Source organism: Berghia stephanieae, chromosome 13 (genome assembly GCF_034508935.2).
Source record: "Berghia stephanieae isolate SIO BIC M18660-M18661 chromosome 13, UCSD_Bste_1.3, whole genome shotgun sequence".
Classification (NCBI taxonomy): Eukaryota; Metazoa; Mollusca; class Gastropoda; order Nudibranchia; family Aeolidiidae; genus Berghia; species Berghia stephanieae.
The window spans coordinates 40082718-40100092 of record NC_088372.1 but is presented as its reverse complement, the minus strand read 5'-3'; the positions used below and the strand labels follow the sequence as shown (position 1 = coordinate 40100092).

General features: G+C 38.0%; 1 protein-coding gene across 1 annotated transcript in view; it reads left to right on the top strand.

The window, feature by feature from the left end:
• LOC144958656 (putative serine carboxypeptidase CPVL) overlaps positions 1 to 8489 on the top strand; it is a 36926-nt gene extending 28437 nt beyond the window's left edge. The window contains exons 3-5 of the mRNA XM_078890770.1: positions 1 to 1091; positions 5171 to 5320; positions 6631 to 8489. The exon at positions 1 to 1091 is cut by the window's left edge and continues 135 nt beyond it. Coding sequence (XP_078746896.1) covers positions 1 to 1091; positions 5171 to 5320; positions 6631 to 6755 — 1366 coding nt within the window. The 3' untranslated portion in view covers positions 6756 to 8489. The remainder of the gene's footprint in view (positions 1092 to 5170; positions 5321 to 6630) is intronic.
• The last annotated feature ends 8886 nt before the right edge of the window (positions 8490 to 17375 follow it).

Below are 17375 nucleotides of genomic sequence, written 5' to 3'. Positions count from 1 at the left end.
AAGTCGCGTCAAGACAGACCTCATACCAAATAGTTATGCTGGTTTCATCACCGTCAACAAAACATTAGGAAATCATCTGTTTTTCTGGTTCTTTCCTGTACTGGAAAATGAAATATCATCATCATCATCATCATCATCATCATCATCATCATCATCATCATCATCAGCATCATCATCATCATCGTCATCAACAACAACAACATCATCATTGAAACCACCATGTAAAGCAAAGGAATATTCTTCGCCACCTCCGCTTCTACTTTGGTTAAATGGCGGACCAGGGGTATCTTCAATGCTAGGCCTTTTCTGGGAACACGGACCACTGGAGGTGATTCCTTCAGAACTAGCCGATGAGCCCGCTACGTTCAGGCGTCGTAGTGCAACATGGGCGAAATATTTTTCCGTTATTTATGTAGATAATCCCGTAGGCGTCGGTTATAGCTTTTCGGATAAAGGAATTGAAGGATATCGACTGACACAAGATGGCTACTCAATCGATCTGGAGGTGTTTATAGAGCAATTCTTTGTGATGTTTCCGGAATATTTCAAAAGTGATTTTTACATCGGTGGGCAATCGTACGCCGGAAGGTACGTTCCATCGGCAGCCTATAGACTTCATAACAGTATAAAAGACGGAGTTTCGAAAGTACCTTTGAAAGGAATCTACTTGGGCGGTCCTTATTATGACTGCAAGAATCAGATGAAACCGTTTTACGAGTATTTATACAGTGTCGGTGCTATAAGTCACGCAGACATGGTTCAGTACAAGGACCAAGTGGCCACACTCTACACAGACTTTCTTAACGGAAGGACTAAAAATTTAACCCTTGTAGAGATTTTCCGGACGCTGGTTCCAAAAGTGGGGATAAATTCCATGGACAATTACGTCACAGGAGCGGATCCTGACTACGCGTCCGTGACGGAAGTGATGACGTCAGACAAAATGAGGCGTTTACTCCGAGTTGGTGATTTGGGTTATCGCTGCATTAGTGACAATGATTTTTTTGGTCTCTATGGGGAGGACATTTTTCATTCTTGCACGGCGAAATTAGCAGTTTTGCTGGATCATTACAAAGTACTCATATACACTGGTAAGTTACTTTTATAACAATGACAAATTAAGATTTTAGAGAAATATCATTTGAAAACGAACAATGAAATGAAAAAAAAAACAAACAAAAAAAAAAAGAATAAAAAATAAACGTGGTGTCTGAGAGTCAAAAACCGGAAGGGTTAGTACCAGTTCACTCGCTGAACGCTTCTCTCTCTCTCTCTCTCTCTCTCTCTCTCTCTCTCTCTCTCTCTCTCTCTCTCACGCACACACACACACAAACAAACAAACACACATACATACACAGAGACCAACTGACTCTCTCTCTCTCTCTCTCTCTCTCTCTCTCTCTCTCTCTCTCTCTTCTCTTCTCTTCTCTTCTCTAACCCTCTTATTTTTCCTCTCTTCCTATGTATCTATATGACTATCTACCTAACTACCCATATATTATATATATATATATATATTCATCTGTTGTCATGTCTATTTGTCTACTAACATATTATTCACTATCTAAAATTGTTTTTTCAAAGGATCTTTTCAAAAATCAGGAAAACTCTTTCAAGTTTGATTCATGCTTTTTATTTCTTAAAGATTATCAGTCACGAGTGTTTGTCTATGAAATGTTTCCTTGTGTCTACAGTATACTAGTGGGGAACCCACACTGCCCATGGAGTCTGAGTTTATCCCTGTCGCTATAGCGTGAAATTGACAATAGCAATTGGTTGCTATCCTCTGGATAGGACGCTAGTCTACCGCAAAGTACTTTCCGCCAGATCTAATAGAACCAGCTATGACGCTATCCAATCTCTGCCGGGTGGACAGAAAGGGTGGGGTGGGGTGGGGTGGGGGACAGGACTCAGAACAAATCTTAACTGCACCACGGATCGATTCTAATTTGATTGCATTTGCGCGTGAAGATAGTACTCTACCAACTGAGCTACTACCCCCCCCCCCCCCCCAAGCCAATAAGGTATAGTAATAAATTATTATCATTACGGAGCCTGCTGAGCGAGCTGGGTTACTGAGTGTGTGAAAACGTGATACCCTGGTCCCATTCTCACATTTCTCCTGTCACCAAGTGACAGTAATTTACTTTATTTATTCCTTCGTGCCAGTGTGTCAGTTCACACAACCATCCATCCCCCCGACTACCTAGGCCATTTGATTCCTGATTAAGGCTGGCTTCTGAAACACACACACAAACACACACACACACACACTCGCACACACACACACACACACACACACACAGACGAACAAAACGCTTTTTTAAAATTCACCATATTATTTGGTCTTTGGGCGCCAATTTTTTTTTCGGGAAAAGATTAATGCACCCAATATACTTCTTTTTTTTTCAAAATCAAACAATATTTAGTAAATGTTTTCACTCATTATATAATTTTTAAAAAGTTTTGCGTGTATTAATCTTTTTCAAGAAAGTGGACCAAGAAACCCCTGGTGGCCCAAGTAACCGATATTGGCCCAAGTAACCCTTGGTGGCTCGAGTAACCGCTGGTAGCCAGAATAACCCGTAGTAGCCTAAGTAACCTCTGGTGGCCTAAGTAACCCCTGATGGCCCAAGTAACCGATGGTGGCACAAGTAACCTCTAGTGGCCCAAGTAAGCCATGGTGCCCCAAGTAACCTCTAGTGCCCCAAGTAACCCCTGTTGGCCGAAGTAACCCCTGTTGGCCGAAGTAACCCCTGGTGGCCCAAGTAACCCCTGGTGACCCAATTAACCTCTGGTATCCCAAGTAACCAATGGTGACCCAAGTTACCCCATATTCCCGTAGAGAGTATCTAATCTGCTGCTAGAAGCTGTGGATTACTTTTTAAAATTAGAAAGGAGAAATGAACAAAATGAATATATGACAGCATCGGAACGGTACAAATTAATAGATATACAAAAACAACGGCCTAAAAACAAAATTCAAAAAATGGAATGTTTCGGGCTCAAACCCCGTTTTGTTGTTGGCTGAAGAAGGGTTTTGATCCCGAAACGTTCCGTGTTTGGCGTTTTGTTCTTTGTTAGAAGCTGTCATATTCATTTTTTTGTCATTACTTTTTATTTAGCCAATTAAAAAAAATAACTGAGTTACTTCTCTATAGCGGAATACAAGCGAGCGCTTTACAAGGGGACGCAAGCCAACAGTGACAGTCAATATGTAAGACGAGACATGATTCTTGTACTGTCAGACAATGTTAAATTTGTTTTACCCGACAGAGACAACGCAGTTAACGATCATGTACTCACTTTACACATTGATAGGGTTAGAAAAATGGAATGTGAGAAAGAACCTTTTTCCAAAAACTCCGTGTATACGCCGCTCAGAGCGGGACCCGAACCCCAGACCTTCCAGTCCATGGCGTGTCATACCAGTAGTCTATCTAGCAGCACAACTTGAAACTTTAAAAAACACGTAGTCCTTCAGAGCAATTAGACCCACACGGAGCTGAGGTTTATTCCTGTTTATACTGCGTGAAACCTACGATAACAATTTTTTACTACCCTTCGGATAGGACGATGGTCTATCGCAAAGTACTTTTCGCCAGATCTTACAAACCCAGCTACTCAATCACTGCTGGGTAGACGGGGTTGGGGGGGGGGGGGGGTCAGAAAACATCTCTACTTCATCCGAGATCATTTCCAGTCCCTTAGATTGTGAAGCGGGTGCTCTACCAACTAGGCTATCGAAACCCCTATAGTGAGACTTGTTTAATCATTTCTAGCAACTTTAAGTTCGTCTTGATACATTGACATTTAGACCGCCTAGGTACAACTATATTTATTCTCTCTCTCTCTCTCTCTCTCTCTCTCTCTCTCTCTCTCTCTCTCTCTCTCTATCTCTCCCTCTCTTCTCTCTCTCTCTCTCTCTTTCTCTCTCTCTCTCTCTCTCTCTCTCTCTCTCTCTCTCTCTTTTTTCAAGTACCAAGCCTGTGCCAGACATCGGTAATCATGGTACGCCATTCATCTCTCTAATATTACTCTTCTCTTTCTTTGTCACCCAGCTGTTCAAACCATTCAAATATGTTTTTATTCTCGGTCTACATAAAATGACAAATAATGCGTTTTGTCAGATTATGGGTCAGTTTGTTACTAGCTCTTGTTGTTGTTTTGATATTTTCGCTATAGAAACCGGAGCAAGCTCCTACTATAAGGGCCTAACTGCTCTGAATGACTACTTTTATTATTTTTATAATATCGTCTAGCGTGGGTCTATGTGGTTTAGAGGGATGACACTAGCCTTCGGATCGGAAGGTCCTGGGTTCGAGTCCTGCTCTGAGTGGCGCATAGTTGGGTCCTTGGCTCCTTAATTACATTCTCTCACCAAACTCAGGTGTAAAATTAGTACCTTGTCGTTAACAGCGTTGTCTCTGTCGAAATAAATTTGTAATATCGCCTAACAGTCGTCAGGTCTCGTCCTACTTGGTTCATACTGCTTTTGAGAAAGTACCCCTTCTAAACCATTTTGAGCATGTTCAGTGGATATTGCGCTATATAAAAGCTCAAGGTTCATGTTCTGCTCGTTATGGAAAGTAAATACTATTTCTTCGTTCAACTCACTCAACCCTAACACCGACTACATCCGTAGTTTACCCGGGTTACTTTTACCCCATGCCTATTTATTACAATTTTATGAGACAAATTATAGGAGTAGTATCAAAGCTAATGTTTTTCGCTTTTACATGCTAATGGTAGTTGAATATAACTATCTGTGCACATGCTCAATTTAATACTTTTTTATTCTCCAATTTTGAAAACTAGCAAAGAAAAAAAAAACACTCTAGGATTGAGTGAGTCAATATATATATATATTATATATATATATATATATATATATATATATATATATATTATATATATATATTACATATATATATATATATATATATATATTATATATATATATATATATATATATATATATATATATATTTATGAGTGTTGGGTGGTACTCGTAGGTAGGAAAGTGCTCGATAATGATGGTTAGAGGTAATATAAAATATAAATTGTCACTCACATTATATGGCCAAGACGTTCGTTTGTGTGGCTTTCGTCCACGTCTTCAGTCGGCATAAATATGTATTTATAATATTTTAATACATGATATTTTCAGGTGACTTCGATGTGGTGGTTAGTTCAAGGATGGTCGACGAGGCCTTGATGAAAACACCCTGGTCTCTCCAACAACATTTCACCAACAGCTCAAGGTTGCCCTGGACCGATTCCCAAACGGGCGACATCTGGGGATTTTACTCGATTACAGGTAGTTTTATTGGTTGTTATGACAGCAGCAACAACACCAACGATATACGATATTATATATACTACATTATTCTAGCCTTCATGCTCACCCAAAAATGGTAATGCGTAATTATATTAAGTTTACAAGAATAATTTGTGACGTCAAATAATCAAGTGTCAAGTTTCACTAATAATAATAATGATAGTAAATAATAATAATAATGATGATGATGATGATGATGATGATGAGGAGGATATTATTATTATCATCATTGGCCGCAGCGCAGCGCCGTGACTTGCTCAAGGCCACACAGCGCAGCGGCGTATGATCGAACTCGGTACCTTTCGGGTACGAAGCAAAGATCGAACCGCTGAGCCACGCAGACCCATTAGTAATAATTACTTAATATTATTTTTTTATTGGATTAATTATTAATAATAATAATAATAATAATAATAATAATAATAATAATAATAATAATAATAATAATAATAATAATAATAATAATAATAATAATAATAATAGAGGAGACAACGTGGCTGGATAGCTAAGTCGGTTAGGCGACCGCTCGCTGTCCTCTCACTCTCGGCCAGGCGGAGGGTGTCGTGTCAATTGTATCCTGAGTTTGGCACTGACCCCGTGACTTTTTATTCTCTGTTTTCATCTGGCACTTCTCCGTGCCCTATTTTTCTCATCATTATAAAAACAACAACTATGATCAGAGTGAGGTTGGTTTCATTCACGTTATTGTTTATAAACAACCACCCATACGTAGCCGTCGTTAACTTATTGATAGTATTCGCTTGGCTAAGAAGCTCACAACATTGCCATCCGGAAGTATAACGGACCAGCACACAAAACTATGTGAACCCTTGAAGTTGACTTCACTCAGGTCTTTGCTATTGATTTTTGCCATCGGCGTTTATGAGTAATTCTCACTAAACTGTATTAATCAGACTATAATATACGTTTAAGGTTACACATAGTTTTGCGTGTTGTCCCTAACCAACAGCAACACCTGACATGTCAGACGAGACATGACGCCTGTTAGACGGATATTATTTTTTTTTACGACAAAGACAATGCTTGTAAAGGCCAGGTACTCATTTTACACCTGAATACGATGCGAGAATGTGATTAAAGAGCCTTTTCCAAGGACTCAAATATGCGCCGCTTAGAGCGGGACTCGAACCCATGACTTTCCGATCCGAAGGCGTGTGTTATACCACTAGACCACAAAGCAACACTATTGGGTGTCTTACTTGCCACTTCATTTCTTCAGACATCCCGCGTGTCTTTAGTCATTTGATTTTACTTTTGTTTTTCCCCAGGCAGATTGTGTCGAGTGGTTGTACATGGAGCTGGACATCAAGTCCCTCATGACAGGCCGGAGCCGTCGCTTCAGATGATGAGAGACTTTATAGAGCATGGGTGTGTGGGGGTGGCCAAAGGATGATTGAGTCAGATTGTCAGTAGGGGATGATTGAGTCAGATTGTCAGTAGCGGATGATTGAGTCAGATTGTCAGTAGGGGATGATTGAGTCAGATTGTCAGTAGGGGATGATTGAGTCAGATTGTCAGTAGGGGATGATTGAGTCAGATTGTCAGTAGGGGATGATTGAGTCAGATTGTCAGTAGGGGATGATTGAGTCAGATTGTCAGTAGGGGATGATTGAGTCAGATTGTCAGTATCAAAGTGTATGATCAGGAGCGTAGCCATCGTTAACTTATAGATAGAATGCGCTTGGCCAAGGAGTTCACAACATTGCCATCCGGAAGTATAACGGACCAACACACAAACTCTGTGTAACCATGAACTTTTATAGTCTGGTTAATACAGTTTAGTGAGAACAACTCACAAACGCGGATGGCAAAAACAATAACAAAGGCCTGAGTGACGTCATCTGCATACTATCTATAGCCCGACATTGACCAACAAATGACGTCAAAATGCCAGTCATTGACCACAAAAGAAAACAAATCGTGAGTTGTATTCAATAGTTCAACCAATGAAATAACTTGTTTCCATGAGCTCTACTAACGACAACTCACTAGGCGGTGCAAAAACCAAATAATGACGTCAAAATGCCAGTCTTTTTGGATTTCAGTGTCAGGCTACAACATAACGATGGCTACGATATGATCATGAGCGTAGCCATCGTTAACTTATAGCCTGACACCGACCAGCAAATGACGTCAAAATGTCAGCCTTTGGCCACAAAAGAAAACAAATCGTGAGTTGAATTCAATAGTTCAACCAATGAACTAACTTGTTTTCATGGGCTCTACTAACGACAACTCACTAATGACGTCAAACTGCCAGTCCTTTTGGATTCCAGTATCAGGCTATAACATAACGATGGCTACGGTCAGATTGTCAGTATCAAAGTCTATGATCATGAGCGTAGCCATCGTTAACTTATAGCCTGACACTGACCAAAAAATGAGGTCAAAATGCCAGTCTTTGGCCACAAAAGAAAACAAATCGTGAGTTGAATTCAATAGTTCAACCAATGGGACCACTTGTTTCCATGAGCTCTACTAACGACAACTCACTAGGCGGTGCAAAAACCAAATAATGACGTCAAAATGCCAGTCTTTTTGGGTTTCAGTGTCAGGCTACAACATAACGATGGCTACGATATGAGCCTGCTGTCGATAAACCGTGATTCAAAAGTATGTGAGTGTGTGTGTGTGTGTGTGTGTGTGTGTGTGTGTGTGTAAGTGTGTAGGAGGAGAAGTGGGGAGGGGGGGGGGGGGGTGAACATTGTTTAAATCTCCAAGAATATAGACTACCAGGGGTGACCAGAATGTGTTTTTTATGTTTCTTTCATTCTCGAGTGTGACGCAATAATGTAACACTCCTAAAAATATCGTGCACATTACAGTTACAATAAAAATATACTCAATACCACTCAATTATTATTGGTTAGCCAATCACAAAACTGAATTGAATAAACCAGATGGAACTTTTTATTTCTTTCATATGAGCAAACAAACGAGGCGCTATCTTATAATATTATATTTTATCTCATTTCGATTCAAATTTGATCGATATTTAAAGCAAATGAATATCTTTTTTTCAATTGTTAAAACAAATAATATACAGAACCAACACAGTACTTACCAGTTATGTTTTCAAATGAAATAATAGATTATCGAATTGTAGCGGTCTGAGTTTCCACCAAAAGGAAGGAAATAAAAATGAAGGATTACTTACAAAATCAGCGTGTCAGTTATCGTCATTGTTGCTTTAAGCTTAGTAATAATAGATGGCCGAGGCAAGAGTTGTCAGATCGTTTACTTGAACGTTTTCTATAGAAAGAACGAAATTGACGTGACGTGACGACTTCTGCTCCCCATTGGAGCCCACACTCCATACTGGGTGGCGATGGCGCAGCACATGACGATGTCATTCTTTTCGACCCAAACTGATGGAAAAGCTGCCCCGCCCATTCTTTGAGTGTCTATACTGTATTATTATAGTTGGTCAAAGGTCACTACAAGAAGATAATTGTTGTAGCCATTGAACATTTTGCTATATTTTCGTACCCTCGAATTGTTATATATATAAAATCCCTTTTGTCTGTCTGTTTGTGAAGGTTGAAAAACAATATTCATGGACATCAAAGTCAATGATTAATTAATTAATAAATTCTTAAATTTGTCTACATGTTTATATATTTATTTAAGATGTTTAAGATATTTGTCTATAATTTATCATTTAGTCAATTTTTTACTCTATATGTCTGGATAACAATTCGAGGGCGGTTCCACTCCAGCCGTTGAAGTGCAACAGGCGTGATTTTGAGGTAGGGGGGGGGGGGGGCGCAGGGGGAGAATTTAAAATAAAAATAAACAAATCCAAACAAAAACAAACAAGTGCGAACTCTGCAATAACCATTAGCATAGTATGTCTCCAGATCACGTGACTAATGCCCCCCATTTAACGGGATTGTGGTTGGTCTTTGTTGGATCAGTTCATTGCCCGAATTCTGGAAAAAACATCCGATGTCTTCTCTAGAGTCCCGGGTTTGAGCGTTTTTACCAAGATGTAGGTCATTTAAATCGATGGATATTTGATGGACGAGTTTTTTTTCCAAAAAAAAATTAATACGTGCTTTTCTAGAGTATGGCAGTTAAATGGTTAACTCACTCAATCCTAGCGATTTTTGCTACTTTTCAAAATTGAAAAAAAAATGTATTAAAAATGAGCATGTACATATATAGTTTTATTCAACTACCATTAACATGTAAAACTAAAAACATCAGCTTTGATACCACGCCTATAATGTGTCTCATAAAAATGAAATAAATAGGCATGGGGTGAAAGTAACCTGGGTAAACTACGGATATAGTCGGTGTTTGGGTTGAGTGAGTTAATATAAGCTGGAAAAAATATAGGTTCATGGCGCTTGTACGTTAAAATTGGGGAGGCTTCGTATGGGAACAAAACAGACAATGGACGTTTCGGGTACAAACCCTTCGTCAGCACAACAGTACACAAATAAACGTGGAAAACAAATAAAATATAATGAAAAATAACTTGTATCGTCTGCACTCAATGGTGGTTGCAGTATGAACGGGTTTATACCCGAAACGTCCATTGTCTGTTTTGTTCCCATACGAAGCCTCTCCATTTTCACTCTTTCGTTAGTATTTTAGGTTAAAATTGGACACTCTCGAATTGGTTATAAGGAACCATTAGATCCTATGGCTTATAATATTATCGATATCATTGTTGTTTTGTTATTTGTGATAATCAACATCTTACAATGTTTTCACCACTTCGGATTTATTAAATGATTTTTTTTGTTATTCCCGAAGAACTCACAAGTTTATGAGTTGATTTCATCTGCTTTTGTCGTCGTTGTAATAATAAAGATGATGATAATGATGAGGATGATGATGATAATAATAATAATAATAATAATAATAATAATAATAATAATTGATGATAATAATAATAATGATAATAATAATAATAATAATAATAATAATAATAATAATAATAATAATAATAATAATAATAATAATACAATAATAATATAAATAGTAGTAATAGGGTAGTAGTAGTAGTAGTAGTAGTAGTAGTAGTAGTAGTAGTGGTAGTAGTAGTAGTAGTAGTAGTAGTAGTAGTAGTAGTAGTAGTAGTAGTAGTAGTAGTGGTAGTAGTAGTAGTAGTAGTAGTAGTAGTAGTAGTAGTAGTAGTAGTAGTAGTAGTAGTAGTAGTAGTACTTGTTGTTGTTGTAGTAGTAGTAGAAGTAAATGTAGGTGTAGTATAATTAGTAGTAGAAGTCGTCGTATTATTATTAAATTATTATTATTATTATTATTATTATTATTATTATTATTATTATTATTATTATTATTATTATTATTATTATCATCATTATTATTATTATCATTATTATTATTATAATCTCATTTCTCATATATCATCATCTATATTATAATTATTATTATGAATTTTATTATTATTATTAGCATCATCATCATCATCATCATCATCATCATCATCATTGTTGTTGTCAAACTGAAACAAGTTTGTGTCACAGTCACAGCTGACTTTAATATCCTAACCCCCACCCCCCCACCCCTCCCCCCCCCCCCCCCCCCCCCCCCCTCAATAAACAAACAAAAGCAAAACAAAAATAAAAAAAAGAACTAGAGTACAACAACAAAAGAAAAGAGAAAAAAAAAAAAGACAAGAAAAAATTAAAAACCACACCAACCAAAAAAACAAGTAAAAAATAAAAACCACACCAACCAAAAAAACAAGTAAAAAATAAAAACCACACCAACCAAAAAAACAAGTAAAAAATAAAAACCAAACCAACCAAAAAAACCCAACAAAAAACAAACAAAATATACAAAAACATTAACAAAAAAACCCCCCAATAAAATCATGCAAATGCTCATTCCTTTTTTAATATTTTTTATTTGCACACCTATTTGTATATAGATATGGCTTGTATAACCATGATATTTCATCTGTTTATGAACAAGACGTGAGAAGAATAATCTGTGCCAAGAATGTATGTAACGTTGTTAATTTATTTATTCACGCACTCACTGATTCATTGATTGGTCTATTGCTTCCTTGTACGACAAGACAATAAACCAATGGTCTATTCATTGCAAAACACTTCGAGTCCCCTTGAGGCGTGCTATGTATAATTAACTATTCAAATGGAAGCCAGAAATTGGGGATGTGGTCGTGACTTGACTGTAGTGTGTACAGCCAGTCGCTGGTTCATGTAATCTGGTGATATTTTGTATGTGAGTTAATCAGATTTAGGATAATGAAGAATGGGGGTTTTGACTTGATTACGGATTGTTTGTGATACGAAGGAAGAAGTGAGTAGAAGTGGAAGTGGAAGTGGAAGAGTAGTAGTGGTAGTAGTTGTGGTAGTAGTAGTAGTAGTAGTAGTAGTAGTAGTAGTAGTAGTAGTAGTAGTAGTAGTAGTAGTAGTAGTAGTAGTAGTAGTAGTAGTAGTAGTAGTAGTAGTAGTGGTAGTAGTGGTAGTAGTTGTGGTAGTAGTAGTAGTAGTAGTAGTAGTAGTGGTAGTAGTAGTAGTGGTAGTAGTGGTAGTAGTTGTGGTAGTAGTGTAGTAGTAGTAGTAGTAGTAGTAGTAGTAGTAGTAGTAGTAGTAGTAGTAGTAGTAGTGTGTAGTAGTGTAGTGGTAGTAGTAGTGTAGTAGTAGTAGTAGTAGTAGTAGTAGTAGTAGTAGTAGTAGTAGTAGTAGTAGTAGTAGTAGTGTAGTAGAGTAGTAGTAGTAGTAGTAGTAGTAGTAGTAGTAGTAGTAGTAGTAGTAGTAGTAGTAGTAGTAGAGTAGTAGTAGTAGTAGTAGTAGTAGTAGTAGTAGTAGTAGTAGTAGTAGTAGTAGTAGTAGTAGTAGTAGTAGTGTAGTAGCTAGTAGTAGTAGTAGTAGTAGTAGTAGTAGTAGTAGTAGTAGTAGTAGTAGTAGTAGTAGTAGTAGTAGGAGTAGTAGTAGTAGTAGTAGTAGTAGTAGTAGTAGTAGTAGTAGTAGTAGTAGTAGTAGTAGTAGTAGTAGTAGTAGTAGAAGAAGAAGAAGAAGAAGAAGAAGAAGAAGAAGAAGAAGAAGAAAAAGAAGAAGAAGGGCGAGCATGAGGAAGTAGAGGGAGCAGAGGTGGAGGAGGAGGTGGAGGGGAGGAGGAGAAAGAAGAAGAAGAAGAAGAAGAAGAAGAAGAAGAAGAAGAAGAAGAAGAAGAAGAAGAAGAAGAAGAAGAAGAAGAAGAAGAAGAAGAAGAAGAAGAAGAAGAAGAAGAAGAAGAAGAAGAAGAAGAAGAAGAAGAAGAAGAAGAAGAAGAATGTCTCGATTAAAAAAAAATATGATAAAATGAAAGCCTAATGTTTTTGGTCATCCTAATTCTAGATGCTCTGCTCTCGTTGCTTCTGGGAGATTATTTTTACCAAGGTCGCGCTGAATTTTCAGAAATTGGACGGGACCGACGTGTACATAATATACGCGTCCTGACCTCCGAACCCAAATATGGGCCTATCTAGTGTAACATTGTTGTCTTGAACAATATTTTACGTCATTTTAATTTTTTTTTTTTTTTGAGATTTCCATTACAACAATGAGCCCATAATCAATTGGATTATCAGACAAAAAACATTGGACGTCTGCAGATAGGTGTACGTCGGATGGGGCCATATTTTGTGACCAGTCGTCTCTAAACTGTAATATCTGGATAAATCAGACCAAGAGAATTAACTTGAGCACAAAAATGGAGAGTGTAAAGCACCTTGAGTATGGTGTTTTCGTCGTAGAAAAGCCCAATATAAACGCAACGGTTCTAAAGAATAGTGTTTAATAATAAATGCCAACTCTGCAGAAGAGCAGGTTTGCCGGAATTTTTTTCCAAGCAAATCACAGAAATATGGTCTGAAAAAATACATCCCATTTTCTGCAAAAATGTCCATGAAAATTGAAATAATCTCTGTGTTCTTATCCTGCTGATACGAGTGGTGTCTTGATTTTTTTATCCATCTCATTGCAAAACAGATATAGGGGGATGGAAGACACAGCAAGTACCTTCCTGCCCACTATGGGAAGTCAGGAACCCCACCCAGTGTTTTGGTTTGATCATGTATCTCGCCATGAGATTTTGCCACAATCCATTATGCAATGCATCTTGGAAGGGGGGGGGGGGGGGGGGGGGGGCAGAAGTAGAAAACAGCAAACAAAGTTATTGATGGATACTGTATAGATAGTATGCGTTTGGCCAAGAAGCTCATAACATTGCCATCCGTAAGTATAACGGACCAACACACAAAACTGCGTGTATCCATGAACGTTTATAGTCAGGTTAATACAGTTCAGTGAGCATTACTCATAAACGCGGATGGCAAAAAAAAAAAAAAAACAACAAAAAACAATAACAAAGACCAGAGTGACGTCATCTTCGAACTATCTACAGGAATGGACAAGGATGGATGGACAACCCAACACTAACGAGAAAAGCTGATGTCACAGATCTGGATGGATTGAAGACCCTTACTGCAAAAATATCTCTCTTGTCTCCTCTTCGACAACCTCGGTCAAGAGAATGAGGTGGGGTGAGATGAGATGAGGTTAGATGAACCTACCATCTCATAGCGATATTTTAAGTCGGGGAATTTAACTAGTAGTGGCTGGCAATTGAATTTCTAGGGGTTAATTTATCTTCGTTATGATGAAAATTACACATAGTTTTGTACATTGCAAAGTCTCCAAAGTTTGTATCTCTTTTCATTAAAGTTCTAAAGATAATATTATGATGGTAGGTCACACATGCCAAACCTTGACGGCTTGGAAAAACACCAAGTTTAAAAATTTGGACTCCTGCTGCAAATATATAGAAGGAACAAAATTGACATCACTCAGCTCTTTGTCATTGTTTTTAGCCAAACAATTTTATGAGTAGTTCTCACTAATGATCATCAATCCGACTATAAACGTTTAAGGTTGCATATATTGTTTTGTGTGCTATTACTTTATAGCTAGTATGCACTTGGCTAAGAAGCTCATAACATTGCCATCCGGAAGTATAACGGACCAACACACAAAACTGTGTGTATCCATGAACGTTTATAGTCAGGTTAATACAGTTCAGTGAGCATTACTCATAATCGCGGATGGCAAAAAACAATAACAAAGACATGAGTGACGTCATCTTTGAGCTATCTATAATATAATCTGGCGGATGTTATGAGTTTAAAAAAAACAAAAACGCATAGCATGATTAGGCAGATTGGCTAATTTAATGTGTCCAAAAATCAAAGATAATTGCGCAATCCCACTGTAAAAAATACAGCAGGTGTAAAAGAAAAATAACAAAACAAAAACAAAAGCAAACAAACAATCAATCATAAAAAAAATAATTAAAGAAAAGGAAAAAATAAATAAATAAAAACCCAGAAAGAAAGAATTACCTGGATTGCGAAATGTTTGGTTCTTTGCGAGAACTGAAGCATTTCGACTTGAATTCAATCATCGAGCATTCTGTTCAAACCAACGGGAAAAATTCTTTTACAAAGCAATATCCAGAGACAACGTTGTCCAGTGCCGGAGATGAGAGAGAGAGAGAGAGAGAGAGAGAGAGAGAGAGAGAGAGAGAGAGAGAGAGAGAGAGAGAGAGAGAGAGAGAGAGAGAGAGCGAGAGAGAGAGAGAGAGAGAGAGAGAGAGAGAGAGAGAGAGGGGGGAAGAGAGAGGGAGATAGGAGAGAGAGGAGAGAGAGAGAAAGAGAGAGAGAGAGAGAGAGAGAGGAGAGAGAGAGAGAGAGGGAGAGAAGAGAGGAGATAGTAGAGAGAGGAGAGAGGAGAGAGAGAGGAGAGAGGAGATAGGGAGAGGAGGGGGAGAGAGAGGAGAGAGAGAGAGAGGAGAGAGAGAGAGAGGGAGAGAGAGGTGTGGGGGGTGGGGATGGGAGAGAGAGAGAGGGAGAGAGAGAGAGAGAGAGAGAGAGAGAGAGAGAGAGAGAGAGAGAGAGAGAGAGAGAGAGAGCCTTTTCCACGCACTAAAACTTTGCATTGAGGATCGAACTTAGGACCTTCTGGTCTGACTTCTTGTAGCGCCGGAGAGGCATCATCATTATCTATAGAGATATGCTTTGCTTCTAATTGTTAAAAGAAAAAAGAAAGCGCTTTCCAATATCAACAGCACCACTTTACATGGAGGTTGAGACGTCACGCCGGTTACAAAAATTGAGCTTTTATATAGCACAATATCCACTAAACATGCTCAAAGCGCTTTACAAGGGGTCCCGGGCCAACAGCAACATTTAACATTTAGGACGGGACATGACGCCTATTAGGCGATATTACATTTTATTTTTCGGACAGAGACAACGCTGTTAATGGCCAGGTACTCATTTTACACCTGACTACGGTGAGAGAATGTGAGTAAAGAGCCTTCTCCAAGGACTCAACCATGTGCCGAGCGAGGCTCGAACTCAAGACCTTCCTATCCGAAAGCGAGTGTCATACCACAAGACTACATAGCCGCACATTTTTTTTCCGACAGAGACCACGCAATTTGCACGGTCAGGTCTTCATAAAAAAAAAGTTAAAAAAAAAAAAAAATAAATAAAAATTACACACCTCAGCGCGGTGAGAGATTGTTAGTAAAGAGCCTTTCCCAAGGAGTCACCTATGCAACACTCAGAACGGGACTCGAACCCCGGAACTCAAACATTGAATTTTTCGAACCCAAAACCCTTCTTCAGCAAAGAAGAAAAACAGTATAACAGTTAGTACATTGACATCACTTAAAATCCAAGCAGACTGCAGAAGAGAACAAGGCACGTCTTCCCGGCAAATGCAGGGTCGAAATAGTCTTGTAGAGAGGATGCGCGCATATTGGTGCTATGTGCTAAGTTAAAAAACTCAAAACATCCGCCAGCCGGATATAACGTACCAACGTGTATCCTTAAACGTTATAGTCTGATTAATATACCTAATATTTAGTGAGAACTACTCATAAAAATGGCAGGCTAAAAACAATAACATAGAGCGGAGTGATGTCAATTTTGTTCTATCTAAATATCTATTTCACACAAGTCAGAAGCAAACACTCAGTCATTAACATTCCAGACTACAGTAGTAGTTAAAAAACAAAAACAAAAACAAAACAGATATCAACCAGGCTTCATCACATCCGTAAATTCCATCACATTCGCAAGATCAGAACAAACATCATACACATATTTTTTTACCCTTGAACAGTACAAAATGGAATAAATTACAACATAACATAAAAGACATCTGGGACCCTACATCATTTCAATGCGTTTTCCACAGATTGATTAGTATGAGATATGCGGTGATGGGCACAGTTAAGTGTGCCTTTTGCATCTTATGGTCTTGAACTTGAAATGTAAACGAGAAGCGTTCGCTAAGTAAGAAAAGTGTGCACAAAATGTACGGGGCTAAAGAATCAAGAAATCAGGGTAAGTGAAACGGGATACCAGATTGACGCGACGGGTAAAAAATGAATAATGATAGTATCTATAATCAAAAATGCACGTTTAGTAAGAATAATAATTAATTGTATCTCTGGTAAGGATAAATGAATGAATGTACTTTAAGTAAGGAGGATAAAAGTAGTTTCATCAATGCCCAACCTCCTCCCCCCCCCCCCCACCAAAAACAACAAACAACCCCCCAAAACCCACAAAAACAAAAACAAAAACATAAAACAAAAACAAAAACAAAACAACAACCACCCCCCCCCCCCACACACACACAAAAAAAAACAACAAACAAACAAACAAAAAAAAACACAAACAAAACAAAACAAATAAAAAAATAAATAAAAACCCAACAAAAACAAGCACACAAACATAGCATGATCTGATCAATTTGATTGTAACAGAAATTATAATGACCTTTGTGAACTTTTTACGAAGATAATGACCCATCGTCTCAAAACGGTATTCTGTCGGAGTGATGTTGTTATTGATGTCGAAAATTGAATTTATTGCCAAAAATATTCGATTTTGGTTAATTAAACTAATTTCTTTTAATGTAGAGACATAACATTGTTTTCCAACAAGCGAAAATCTAAATTT